At 37.0% G+C, this 14,063-nt stretch overlaps 2 protein-coding genes across 2 annotated transcripts in view; both read right to left on the reverse strand.

Annotated features, from left to right (window-relative positions):
* Nucleotides 1-6,805, reverse strand: part of LOC140150693 (integrin alpha-9-like) — a 31,717-nt gene extending 24,912 nt beyond the window's left edge. The window contains exons 1-4 of the mRNA XM_072172775.1: nt 6,282-6,805; nt 2,467-2,603; nt 2,076-2,194; nt 402-537 (exon numbers count right to left, since the gene is read on the reverse strand). Coding sequence (XP_072028876.1) covers nt 402-537; nt 2,076-2,194; nt 2,467-2,603; nt 6,282-6,445 — 556 coding nt within the window. The 5' untranslated portion in view covers nt 6,446-6,805. The remainder of the gene's footprint in view (nt 1-401; nt 538-2,075; nt 2,195-2,466; nt 2,604-6,281) is intronic.
* A 2,081-nt stretch (nt 6,806-8,886) lies between these two features.
* The window catches only part of LOC140150692 (integrin alpha-9-like), a 28,152-nt gene continuing 22,975 nt past the window's right edge, over nt 8,887-14,063 (reverse strand). Inside the window, exons 21-25 of the mRNA XM_072172774.1 lie at nt 13,777-13,947; nt 13,004-13,117; nt 12,373-12,477; nt 11,626-11,751; nt 8,887-10,926 (exon numbers count right to left, since the gene is read on the reverse strand). Of these exons, the coding sequence (XP_072028875.1) occupies nt 10,765-10,926; nt 11,626-11,751; nt 12,373-12,477; nt 13,004-13,117; nt 13,777-13,947 (678 nt within the window). The 3' untranslated portion in view covers nt 8,887-10,764. The remainder of the gene's footprint in view (nt 10,927-11,625; nt 11,752-12,372; nt 12,478-13,003; nt 13,118-13,776; nt 13,948-14,063) is intronic.

Raw genomic sequence — 14,063 nt, forward strand, 5'->3', positions numbered from 1 at the left:
TGAGAGTACCCGCTCCTTAAACACGGGAAGAAACGTCGTCCCAGTCAATAGCCATTCTATTGATTGGGATGAGGTTCAAATCTTGGACAGGGAAGCAAATTGATTCCGCAGAAGAGTTTAGGAAGCCATCCACATCAAGCGCAAAGGGAATAATTTGAACAGAGATCAACTTCTGCCAATCTACGACTCGCTCATCCATTCATCTGACCGGAGAAGGTCAACATCCGTTGCTACTTCCGGACAGATGACCCAATTTTGGTACCATCAAATCCAACGTCAGTCGGCATTGAAGACCTGTGGATGCTGGTTGCAGGCCACCAACCTCCATAATGTAAGTCGTGAGAACTTTTGTAAAATTTCACTTTCTCGATATGATTATAAACATAAAAAAGATGCTTTACCTTTTGCGCATGGCTGTAACACCTGTACGCTCGCTGATTGTAGCTCCGAGTTAATGGTAAAACACATCCCATGTGGATATTCGTAAGTGTCAAAATAAAAAGCGTCAAAATAATTGACCCATCTATGAGCACAAACCTGCAAATATTGGAAACAAAATAATTTAACTATCAAGTAGGGAAATAAAGAATTTTGGGGGTGCGGTGTACAGTACATGGTGTATCTCTCTCCCGCGTGAAGCTGTGACAAATTTTTTGATGATCAAATTTCTTACAATAACTGTGTTTCTTTAGTATATCTTCATTTTCATTATAAAGGTAGCCAGCGGTACAGGGTCAAGCAACCGGTGATTTCGACGAGTACCGTTGCTCCCGGACATCTCTATATAGGCTTGACCCTCTCTCTAATCGTTAGAGAGTAAAATTCACTGTGTATGGCGTGCTCTCTTTGTACTCTCTTTTCATTCAATTTCCAATCTTTTGTTTATTTATTTATTTTATTTATTTATTACACTTTATCACTGGCACAGAATTACAAAAAATATATAATATTGCACACAAGTTACATCAAAAATTACACAATATTATGAAAGGAACAATATTTGTTTTAAAAAGTCCAGTGAATGGCTGGAGCGAACAGGTGCCAGGCACCTCTAAGACCGCCCCACCAAAACCAAAAAAGAAGGGAAGGGAATATATAAATTAGAGGGGGGAAATGCAGGTTAAGTTACATTTGCCTGCAATTTGGACAATATTACAAAAAGATGTCCAAGTGCAAACAGAAGTTGCATTAAAGGTGTGAGCAAATTTGGACTAGTAAAACTCCAAAACAGAATTTGTAGATCTGATAATACTAGGGAGCTGGTTCCAAATGGGCACCATACGCTGAAAAAAGCCCATCTTGTGGCCCTCAGTTTTAGAAAGCTGATTTACCAGCAACAAAGGTTCAGAGGGAGATCAGAGGGACGGTCTTTGTTAATACCATTAAAAACTACATAATCATCTAGATTGATGTCATATAATCCCAGATTGCACTTGAAAAATATATTGAGATCAACATATTCTCTTCTAAAGAGTGATTACTGTCCACTGTTAGTAAAAATATTTACGTACCAACCTAACTGATGCGCTACCAGCAATTTTCCGAAGGGGTACTTCAAATTTACATGTTAAAGTATAAGGGGACGTGCCGCCCAAATGGTTTGTTTTTTACACAACAAATCCCTAGACATGGGGAAGGGTTTTTTTCTAGACACTCTTTAGACATGGGTCCATGTTGGACAAATTGTCCACACACGATACTGTGGTAATTGTTTTGGGGAAAAAATCGCCCAAAGAAGTTTACAGCTGTTAGTAGACATATGTTTGGGTGCAAAAATTATAACAGTAAAGTTACAAAATTACTACTAAATGGCTATTCGTTCCAAATAAACCAATCTGACTAGACCATAATGCTGCGGTGTCCTCGACGTAAAACGGCGGTGTCCCAACGTCGGGGGGTTCCATCAATTACTTGTTAGTGTGCTATACAGAATTGTACATGGTTCCGTCAATAGAAGGCCAAATACAGTAAACGCTTCTCGGATTTGTGTATAGGAGATTGTTCTAAACTTTATCGGGAATCAGGGCAAGAAACAAACATACACACATACAAACAAACATAAACAATCGCCTTACCACAATTCTTCCATTAGTCTGTCCCGAGATTCCTGGAAACCTGTCCAGACTAACTCCTAACTGCTGATCATCTTTCATGTCCCGCACCTGAACACCATCTAAATCATATTCCCGATTGCCTGCATTTATAAGAAATATAGATTTACATTGATTATAGGTTATTCGCTTGATATGCCTAAGGTTACAAGTGGGATATTCACCTATATAAGTTCATAGGTATGAATATGTTAATTGATACCGTCAACACCCCTCTTCTCTAGTAGGTTTATAAGGACTAATAGTGCCATGACAACCAAAAGTAAAACATATAAATACACCAACTAACAAACAAACAAACAAACAAACAAACAAACAAACAAACAAACAAATATACAAACGCATCAGCACTTGCCTGTCGTATCAAGAGTGACTTGTTCACATCTTTGGTCTCTGGAAGTAGTATCAAGGACTTCACACTTAAACAGCGCCCCGGGCGACGGTAAGGATGTTTGGTGAATTGAGGAGCTCTTTGGTGCACCCACTAGTATCCTAATAAACATGGATGGATAGAGGGAAGTAAGAATACACAAATTACAGCAATTAGGGTTTGTGCTTTAGTAACCAGAAATGACTTCCCTATAAATAATTTAAATAGTAAATTTAAATGGTAATAGATATTTCGTTATATTGCTTCATTTCCTCTTTCGCATTCACCATTTCGTGTCATACTCGACTATAAAACCATATTAGTTTTAACCATTTAACTAAAAAACTGTAGTGTAGTTCTTAATATTACTACATTGATCTGGACACCAAAAAAAATGTTGGTGATTTAACGTGCGCTTCACCTAAGCATTACCTAAGTATCAGCACAATTCAATAATTTTTCCGCAGGCTTTAGGATATAATTTATTAGAAACATTTCCGCTTCACCAAGTCCGCAACTGATGCGCAGGTACTCTCAGCGACTAAGATTGTGATTACCATTTTACATCTGGGTGGAGTGCAACAATTGGGAATGAAGCTATCTTGCTCAAGGACCCAACATTCTGAAATGTCTATACTCTGTCTACTTTATTTAATACGCACAATATAGATCAGACAGGTCAACAATATTACTCTTAACGTAGGTCTACTTTTCGGCGTAGTGATAAAAGCCTAACAATTCCCGCCGATCACGAGCTGATCAAAGTATAGTTTTGTGTCATTAGAATACAAATATGCAATTTTCATCCATTTGGATATTTAGGGTAACTTGTACTTAATGAGGACCGAAAAACATTGGCATGGAAAATCAAATTTGGCGTTTTTCTCTGAAACTGCTCATTTTTGCAGAAATCCGCCGTGCTAGTTGAATTCCTCGCATCATTTTCTGAAAATATATACTTTTATATACTTATCATCATTACTTTGAAAGATACAATACAAAACAATGTCTAAAATTTCCCACTTTGAGTGATCCTGCATGCCCCCTTAATAAGATGTTTTCATTGGAACAAGATGTTGATAGTTCGATAGAACTCATCAAACTCAACTCGGACATATTGTAGGAAATACCCAAGGCCAAAATCATCTCTTCAAAGTTCATACAAATATACACATTCACTTTCTTCAGGAACAGTTACTCATCCACTCTGTTCCACTTACATTGAAAGACGTTTGTTTCATAAACGAGACTTCAGCATGGAAAAGTATACTCCATTTTGGGAAAAGATGTGTACTTTAGCGTACTCCAAATCTCCGATGCTGGATTAGTAGCACATTGACTACGCAAAACAAATTACTGGTTTATAATTACTTTTCTTTGAAGGTACGTAACTGTAATTACATTAAACAGCCCCAAACAACACTTGGATAAAATATGCCCGATATGTTTACATGTTAGTTATATATACTGCGCCAATAAAGTATCATTACACTTGGATAAATAATCACAATTTCAAAACTGAACAATATTTGGGTAAATTTGTGTCTTTAATAGATGCACTCTATAATCCTGCACATTATGACACCGCATTGAATCCGATGTGACTTCAAGAAGCAAAGTTATAAGCATTTGATTAGACGAAGGTCTAGTTTTAAAAGTGACAAACTGGCCTATTCAAAACTCCACAGACTAGACATCTGGTTTGAGAGTGGTGAATGGCTAATTTATGCGTTTGGCTTTGATTTAAAACAAAAGGAACAAAAGAAAACTGAAACAAAAGAACTGACAAATAAAAGTTAAAGTTATGAAAAGTACAGAGAAGTAAAAACTGAAATAAAAACTGTTTTAAATAACGCTTCATTGAAAAAACTGTGTTGTCTCTTTGTTTCGCTTGTTGGGAATCTTTTTGTGCCTTGTATAGGCCAGTTTGTCACTTTTAAAACTGGACCGTCGTCTATTCAATTGCTTGTAACTTTACTTCTGGAGGTCACATTGGATTCAATGTGGTGTCATAATGTGCAGGATTAGATAGGGCATCTATTACAAAAACAAATTTACCCTAAAATTGTTCCGTTTTGAAATTGTGATTATTTTTCCAAGTGTCAGGATACTTTATTGGCGCAGTATAGTAATAACGAACAGGGAATTACAGACTTTTCCATTTTACATTGCAATACTGCCTGCTGCATGTTTTTCTAAGATTTTCCTATTGAAATGATGTCATCACCAGTTAACATTATGACATCTGAAACTATTTACATGTCCCCTTTTAATTTCGAGTTATCAATGTTTTTATTAGCTCGCTGGTCGTCTATTGACGATCTAGCTTCACGCAGTGACGTATAAATAAGACGTATAACTATAAAGACGAATAACAGTTTATACGTCACTGATTCACGCATTAACGAGACATTTAATTCAGCCATCATCGATCGTTGAACACGGTGAATAAAACCGGATAACTTCCATTTGAACTACTCACTCCAGTTGTGGAAAATAGGTAAAGCCATAATACAGGGGGCGTATGGGTTTCAAAATGATTAACCCTGGCCAGTTACATTTGAAAAACATACTCCCCATGTGGAAGATATTTCCCAAATCTTCCACAGGGGTAGTGTAAATTTTAAATGGAATAGCCCATTATAAATCTCTTAAATTGCATTGTAATTAAAACACTTAATCAGTCTTAGTCTTTCACGTGGTATTTAAGTATACACCATTGGACATTACAATCGCTACAGAGCAAATCACACACAATGGCTTTAATTAAATAATCATATAGATGATTATCACAATATACATGTAATTGTTTAAACTTTTTATTGTGTTTTCTGTGAGATGTTAGCCTTTAAATAGCCAAAAGACCAATCTCATATGTTTTTAATTCATATAAAATATGAATAAAATATACATAACATGAAGGCTATAATGGTAAAAACATGATGACAGGACTTAATCGAAATTTTTATTTATCTAAATTTTATTTCACTGTCAACATTTTTTCTACAGTAATTGAAATGAACTATATGTCTAGATATGGTTCGTAACAGGAACTAGATATCTAAATTAAACTTCACCGTGCAATATATTGACAAACTTGATGTCTATTGTTGACAGGGGAATGATCCGTTAAGTTTCTCAAAGGTTTCCGTGGGCACTGAATTCATACGAGAATAAACAAGATAATGATTCAATGACCCGTTTAAGAGTTCTGCAGCTAAACTGCAATTAGGACTTTTTTAGTTTATAACTATGAAATACATGTCTTCCAATATATTGGCAGTCATCAAAAGCTTTAAATTTCATAACCATAGAATTTGGACCAGGGGTAAAGAGACCTATATTTATGCAATAGTGAAAACACTTTGAGAACAAAGTACAAAATATGGTACAAATATGCATTTAAACATATTTATTCACCAATCTTTGCACAAGAACAAATGATAGCGAGATACATTAAAGGGAATAATCAGTAATAATTAGAGGGTTACGTTACTGATACATGCTTGAACAATATTTTGTACTTTGTTCTCAAAATTACAAAAAAATGGCCTTTGGGAGCTGAAGGCTGAAAGATAGAAAGAAAGAAAGAAAGAAAGAAAGAAAGAAAGAAAGAAAGAAAGAAAGAAAGAAAGAAAGAAAGAAAGAAAGAAAGAAAGAAAGAAAGAAAGAAAGAAAGAAAGAAAGAAAGAAAGAAAGAAAGAAAGAAACAAAGAAAGATAAAGAAAGAAAGAAACAAACAAACAAAGAAAGAAACAAAGAAAGAAACAAAGCTATAAACTTTGCCAATCATAACTTACCATTTCCCTTGTGAATTTTCATGTTGTATAACAGAATAACCAAAAAGACTACCACCGTCTCCTCTGAAAGAACTGACTTGGTCCTCGTAAATGTTAAAACCATCCAACTGATACAAATTTGTTAACAAAGTTATCCACAACACGAAGCTCCTCCACTGTGCCATTTTGAAAAACAGCCGTACTGCTTCTCGATGTCGCAGACTGACACAGAGATGTATTGAAGACGCAACTTTTTGTAGGTTTCGATCAATCGTAAAGCATAAAATCTGATCAGATGATTACAATATAGTTGGGATAAAGCCAGCAGTCTTCCTTGTAAGGAGACGTTTTCTCACGTGTTGTTTAAGTAACATCAGATCAAAAGCTGTCACTATCGAAACTTGACTGGTAAGTAAAACTTATTCTTTTCAGTTTGCTTATTATGTATACAAGTTTAAGTCTATACACATTAGCAAACATGACATATTGTATAACACATCCTGATATTCGTGTAGGAAATGCCCGGTTGGTGATCACCGTGTAGGAATTAATACCTGGTTGAGTGAATTAATTGTGATATGTGGGAAAATCCCGGTAGCGCATCGCTACCGCCTCGATACAGCCTCGCTACAGATTGACGGATTTCCTTTGGTTTGCCTTTATTTTCAAGTCTAGTCTTCCGCCACACCCACGGGATGTTTACCCATTGCATTGATGTATTTTGTGGTATCACACATTTTTATATTTACCCTTGATTTCATGCGCTGCGGGGCTCTAATAAATTGAAATTTTTTTATTGTATTTTGTTTAATAAAGTGCTTTTGTACACGTAAGTATTACATGTGTGTGTTTTGCTCATAATTGTGTTGGGTGATTGTGGGGGGTGTGTTGGGGTGTGTTCGGGGTGGGGTGTGAGTGGGGATGTATGGATGGTGTGTGTAGGGGGGGTGTAGGTGTATGTATGTTGAATAGATGCAGGGGTACATATCGAGAGTGAGAGACAGAAAGCCTCAAATCACAATCACTTGTTCCCACAAAATGAGCATAAAGTCGCCAGGGCACTATAGAAGATACAGTCTATTGATCATGACAAAGTTCAGTAGAAAACAAAAGACATGGTGGAGGAAATTTTTGAAGACCAAGTGAGAGCGAGAGCTGGTCATAGTGAGTTACAGCTTTGATGTGTTCTTTTCATCAATAAAGGATGCCCCGCATCAGATACTCCAGTAATCTATGCAAAATCTTGCAGAATCCTTTGTATAGGGACTTTTGAAACTTTTGAAATTCGACCCTTCGAGCAACAAATGAGGTGTCAAAATGTGCAGTATGAAATGTTGCCTTCAGCGAGTATTATGCTCTTTTGGTTTTTTAATCATGGCGACTTTTTCAAGTGTAACGATACTTTAGTACGAGTAGTGTATTACGAAGATAAGAAAGTGCTCTATAGATGAGTTGACCTCAATGTTTATCAACAAAGGCAAGGGACTGGTATATCGATATGCTTGAGTGAACCCCATCCAATCACTACACTGTTCAATAGCCTTATTGTGATATGGCGGGACTTTTAAAAACACGAGCCCTGAACAAAATATGATGCGCGCGCATACTGCCAGGCAAAAAACAATGGAAATTGTGATGATGCGTGCCCATACTGCCAGGCATTGACGTCAGAAGTCAACTCATCTATTCGTGATCTGCTCACGCGTGCAAATTTACCTGTTTCTTGTTCATTTGTTAGTACTACAAGTCCACATGAAATTCAGATTCGTTTTACGTCCCCCACAGTTGTTTGATGTATATATAATTGGCTTCATTATTAACTAAATGCAAACTATAGGTGGCGCTATTTAACCTAAATCATATTTCTTAATTTGCAAGGGGTAGGTGATCAATACTGCCTTTAAAACAGATGGAATAGGTGATACAAGCAGCAAAGAAATTTTATACACATATTTCATCAAAAATAAAAGAAATTGTTTGTATTAAAAGCTTGAAAGAGTAATTTTCAGTAACTAAATAGCGCCACCAATTTTGTCATAAATAGATACATTCTTTATCCAAAAAGCTTCAAAGAATGCTGTAAAAGTGAATAATTTTGTAAAAAAAGGGAAATTGAAAGGTGAAAATGACTCAAAAGCATCTGTATACATTAGCATGATAGCGCCTTTAGCTGTTTAAGCCTAAAATTGGGTTGTGCATGATGTTTTGTTTGAAAAACTAATAAATGATCACATCAAACAGCCGTGCCCCAGGTTTTTGTGAAAGTGCGGAAGGAGGGATTTTGTTAAATGCAAAAATTAACATTAATAATAGCAGTTTGAATTGAATTGACATTGCTAACAGTTTTCAGCATCTTCGACGAAAACGATGAGGCCCTTTTTATTTTAAGATTATGAGGGTTATAACCCTTAAAGTTCCACAAAAATACTGGAAAGTGATTCACGCTGACTAATATATTTTAAGTATTTAAAACGTATATTTAATTATGAATATTCAAAAATTAATTTTTTTTATGAACTGGTCCCTGAAAGGGAGGAGGGAAGGGGACGACAAACGCATTTATTTTTCATGTGACCTAATTATGCATGTGTTCCAACGGATCAGAATGATTCACAATACATTAATCTCGAATGTAGGTAAGTGTTTTTATTATAATTAATTACATCGATTTCAAAAATACTAATTAAACAAGCGATAAAAAACAGCAAAACAAATATACATACAAACACCTCAACATATCACAACATATACACCCCTACCATATATTATACACACCCCTATTCATTGGTAAACTAAATTTTATGTGGTACATGCCGTCAAAAGAGGAAGTCAATTTTACTAAAAAGTTCCGCTTAACTGTTGACAACTCTTACTGTTCCCTGTTCCGCAAGCACTCTATCCCAATACCTACAACCTACATACCGGTAAACGCAGTCATGGTCTTAAATGACTTTGGCTTCCGGCAATCGAGAGGACGTACTCTTGTGCAAAATGTGTTAGAATTTATGTAAAGTGTATCCTGGACAGAGTCCACCATGCCCACGGTTGCTGGCCCAATACCAAAGCCATACCCCCCTCCCCCCAAACATACATTTGATCTTTCTCGGCCTCTCTTTTTCGCTCTGTCAGACTCTCTTGGGACCTCACCGTCCATTTCAGCCAGGGGCACTCTTAACACAAATGACATTACGGGTAGGCTCCCCGGCAAAACGCCTGTTTTTGGACCGTGCAACTCAGAAAGATCCCTGAATTTGACCAACATAGAGTGCTAAAAGACCTCTGATTTTTAATGATTTCAGCTCTAAATGACCACTATAAAAATGCTCATTCCTCACATTTCTGTTTTAAGCAAATTGCGACCAGAAGGCCAAGAAAGACCCTTGATTTTGCCAGTTGCAGCCGGGTTGCAGCTCCCAAAGACCCTCTTTTACCGGTACGCCATCAGCACCCAAAGAGTGACCCACCATATCCAAATTCGGTGTCCCCGGGCATTTTAGTTGAATGGGCAACGTGTACGTTATATTTATAAATACGCACGTAACCAAGTAAGTCTCGAAGTGACCTTCTACATAACGGGTGGTCTTCCTATACATTTGAATGCAAAGGCGGAACAACATGAGACTACTGTGCAGCAAAATTGTCTATTTTGTTCAACTTTGTGATTTATTGTAAACGTTTCCGTCGTTGAATATTTTTTTCCGTCGTCAAATACTTTCAAAATGTTGTTTTTGATAAACATATTACAAATTCGGAATCCCCCATGTGTAATAATTTTGCTATTCAATTAATACTTAAATTTGATGATATTTATCTACAGAGGCCCTATCCTTTTCTGTATAGTGGTCAATGCTCATCTCATAAAGGTTTCAACGTTTCAAATCTTTTTGCTGAATTGGAAAACGTCAAATAAAGTTGACGTGAAAATTACCTTAACATAATGTTCTCATTTTACAATGATTTACTTGAAGAAAATAAAGTTAATTAATGAGTGTAATTAACTGCACAGGGTCGTTGCAGCTCATGCTGGATTGCCGATCGTCTGTGTAGTGTATTACTGTGTATTATCCAAGAACATTATTTGTTTAATACTGACGAACACTAGGTAATTGCAAACCGTCCCTTTGAAATAAAACTATAGAGGGCGTTTTTTTGCATTTGTGCGGTGCAAAGACGGCAGGCAAACCGGTTTTGTTATGGCCGATATCCGCACCAAGGACGATTTAGTACCATGGTCATTGGTCGCTCAGCGCCTCGCGTAAGGCATTTCACGTACAGTATATGTACGGAAAATTATAGTACCATGGTCGCTATCCCCGGGTCGCTATCATGTTATGTAAGGACGATTTATAGTTAACCTGGTGTCGCCACTATCGGAAAATTACAACCAATGAAGGAAATAAAAAATATATATATTCCAATATGTCCCAATGAAAACAGACTTTTTATTTTGTCATTACGCAGGAATTGATTCCAATAAGAATGTAAAAGCAATATTGTAGCCTGTTTAGTGACATTCTAGAGGTTCCGGTGGAGTGATATCTGGTGTCTTTTCAGGATTTTTCTCAGCAGGTGCAACCGCTTCTGTATCTATCGAATCCTGTTTGTCTTCATTTTCATCCAAGAGTTGTTCCATTTCTTCTTTACTCATCCGATGGAAAAATCCAACCTAAATCAAATTCACAAAAAAAAGGAAGAAAGATAATGATAGAGGGGTAGATAGTCTTTACAAACCGTACAATCTATTGACAAATAAGATGTATATTAAAGCCATAATGTGTGATTTGCTTCACAGCGACGCCCTCAATTTTACTCGGATTTCTACTTTTTGCATAATTATGATGCCCAGTGGTGTACTAAAATACCACGTAAAAGACTAAGCCTGAAGTGCTTCAATAACAGTAAGTTAAGTTTTTATGTTAAAACCGGGTCGACCCGGTTTTATTCAGAGTTCATCGATCGACTGCTTGCTACGTGGATGTCAGCTTATGTGTGCACACGGCGAGCGCGATGCTCCGTGCAGTATTACATGTTATGATCGGCGAGCGTAGTACACGCATTGTAGGCGCTGGACTGAAATCGCAATTTTCTTCGTTATACCTCATTTGTTTGGCTCGAAATTAAAAGGGGATAATGTGATCAGTGAAAACAAACATTTAAATAGGAATCTATTCTTTTTGCAAATCAAACATTATTGCTTTAACATAATAATACTGCAGACATTGGAGCACTATAATAGGTAACGCTTTGAATGTAGCAAACTGCCATACGAGAAAAGTTAAAATTATTGTTACATATATATAGCTCCAAACATGTTCTCACTCTTTCTAGTAGTGTCAGTGATATTTTTCAAATTGATAATACTTACCCTCGCAAGAATAATGATTATTATTATCAGCAGTACGACCCCTCCGGCTGCAGCGGCTATGAGTATCCAGGGAGGAATGGGCTTCACTTTCAACTCGATTTGCTCAGCAGTCACAGTAGTGCTTACCTACGATGAAAATATTTTAAAATTAATAAATAATTAATACCTTCAATTAATCTATTAAAATATTTTAGGGTGCTAGCAAAAACTTTCAATGTAGCAGAGAATACAATTAACAATGTATTTTTCTGCATTCCATTATAATCAACAGATCATATACGTACGAAATAAACAGAGGACATAATAACCCCAATCTTAAACAGGGGCGTAGCCGCTCTCTTGGTCAGTAGGGGCAAAATAAAATTTTTGGGGCACAGACGAAAACAATTTCAGTTACATCATACAATTATACCGGTTTTGTTTTGTAGAGTGGTTTTATTGGGAAGATGTGCGCGTGTATGTAGCGCGCCAAAATTGTGTATTGTACACTATTTTCGCCCATGATCGGGATGAAAATGGCTTTATTGTGTTATGTGTGCGGGCAGCGCGCAAATGTTTTATATTTTACACTATTTTGGCCCATGATTTGGGTGAATTTTGGTGGAAAAGGGGCTCCTTGCCCCTTTTCTTTTCCTTTGCCCTCCAGATTTTCTCTTTCATTTTTTTGTCAGAGGGGCACTTTTTTCTTTAATTTTTTTCAGGGGGGCACTCTGCCCCCTTGCCTAAATGTTCAATATTCTCTGTTACCTGGGTCATATCTGGTTTGTGCTTGTCTGGTTGGGTAAATCTTTGTGAAGGATCTTCTACTGCCACGAAAGCTTCTGTTTTCATCCCCGCTACGCTCATCTCGTGCTGAAAAATAATGGATTCATTAGGTCTCAATCTCTATGAGTTACATACAAAGTGCGTAGTATGGGATTTAGTTGTAGGGGGGTGTGTGCGTGAGTGTATCAGAGGAGCTACATTGTGGTAGTAAAATGTCGTTTAAAGTTACATTATGTGCGTATTTGGTCTCGTAGGGTGCATCCACAATGAAGCACATTGACAGGTGGTGTAGAGGGGTAGATAATCTCTACAAATGGGGGTGGGGTGGCGGTTGTGTGTTTTACAGTTACATGGGCAGACGTGGGATGTATGGAGGATGAAAATGTAAATATGAAGTGATAGCAAGAGTTTTCATATGAAATGAATAATGCTCTTACTGGGATGCGTGTGTATATGGAATGTATGGGAGTAGGGTTTTTTGTGTATGCGTGTGGGGCGGGTGGGTGTGTGTGCTTCATTTTAGACCACTTTCATTTCGTTACAACTCAAAGTGATATATTTCCTTTCGTCGCTATGCAGAAATATGACAATGGCATTACATAATTGATCTCACCTGAATAAATGAATATTTCCATATTAGTGAATGCAGTTCTATGACGACACTATCGGAGACATGGAGTGGCTCAATTTCACAAGTAATAGTCACACAGGACACGCTTTTACAATCCTAAAAGAAAGAATATTTGTTGTTTGTTAAGCTGATCGTTCCTTGCAGAGCTTTGCAGAAACACGTTTGGATCCTACTGGGACCAGAGGCGGGAAAATGATTAGGCTTCAAAAGTTTACATAAGCATACTGGTCCTTATTCAAAGAAAACAATTGAACTGAATAGACTAATGAAAGGAAGTCCTTTCTCCAGTGGCGTAGGTTGGGGGCAAAGGAAGGTTTGTGCCCTGGGCGCCGTTTTAGGGGTGCCGAATTGACCAAATCAGCGCCCTTGGATCGATTCTGCACCTCTCCAAGAAATAAAAGTCAAAAGCTTTACGCGCTTCGCGCGCATTTCAATATAAATAGTCATTTGAAAGACCGTTTTAAGATCGATTGATTATATCCAATAGTAGTATTTCTCGAAATTTTCTCGCGCGCATTGTTTCAGAAATAAGGTGTGGTATTATGTTTCCTTGCGCTTTTAATTCTCAACGATGAAGTTCTTAATCTCATTTCGATCACTCTATATAAGGCATGCTTTGGTCTTATTTTGTCCGTGCCTCGATGTATTCATTTGGTTATCGTCACGTTTTTTATTTATGTTTACAGAAGTAAAAGTTGTGCAAATTCATGTACACTCTTCAAAAGTCACATGAAAAAATTCAAAACAACGTTTACCAAGAGAAAGACACCCGACTCGTGTTGTAATGGTAAATCGTCTACTTCTTTTGGCTCTTTATTGATGAAGCTCTCCGGTGCTGAGTCGTCCCATTTGTATTGTTTCTTCAAGCTTACGGATTGCTCCTGTAGAACGTCTAAAATGTTGCATGATTTAACTCCTTCTTTGGCCTGCAAAATCATATTTTGTACACATATGAGAAGGTGAATATTCATAACGAGAAGGTAAACATTCATAATAGAACAATGCTATTGTAACGAAGCAATATATTTCATTCATTCTTTCA

This window comes from Amphiura filiformis, chromosome 4, assembly GCF_039555335.1.
Source record: "Amphiura filiformis chromosome 4, Afil_fr2py, whole genome shotgun sequence".
NCBI lineage: Eukaryota > Metazoa > Echinodermata > Ophiuroidea > Amphilepidida > Amphiuridae > Amphiura > Amphiura filiformis.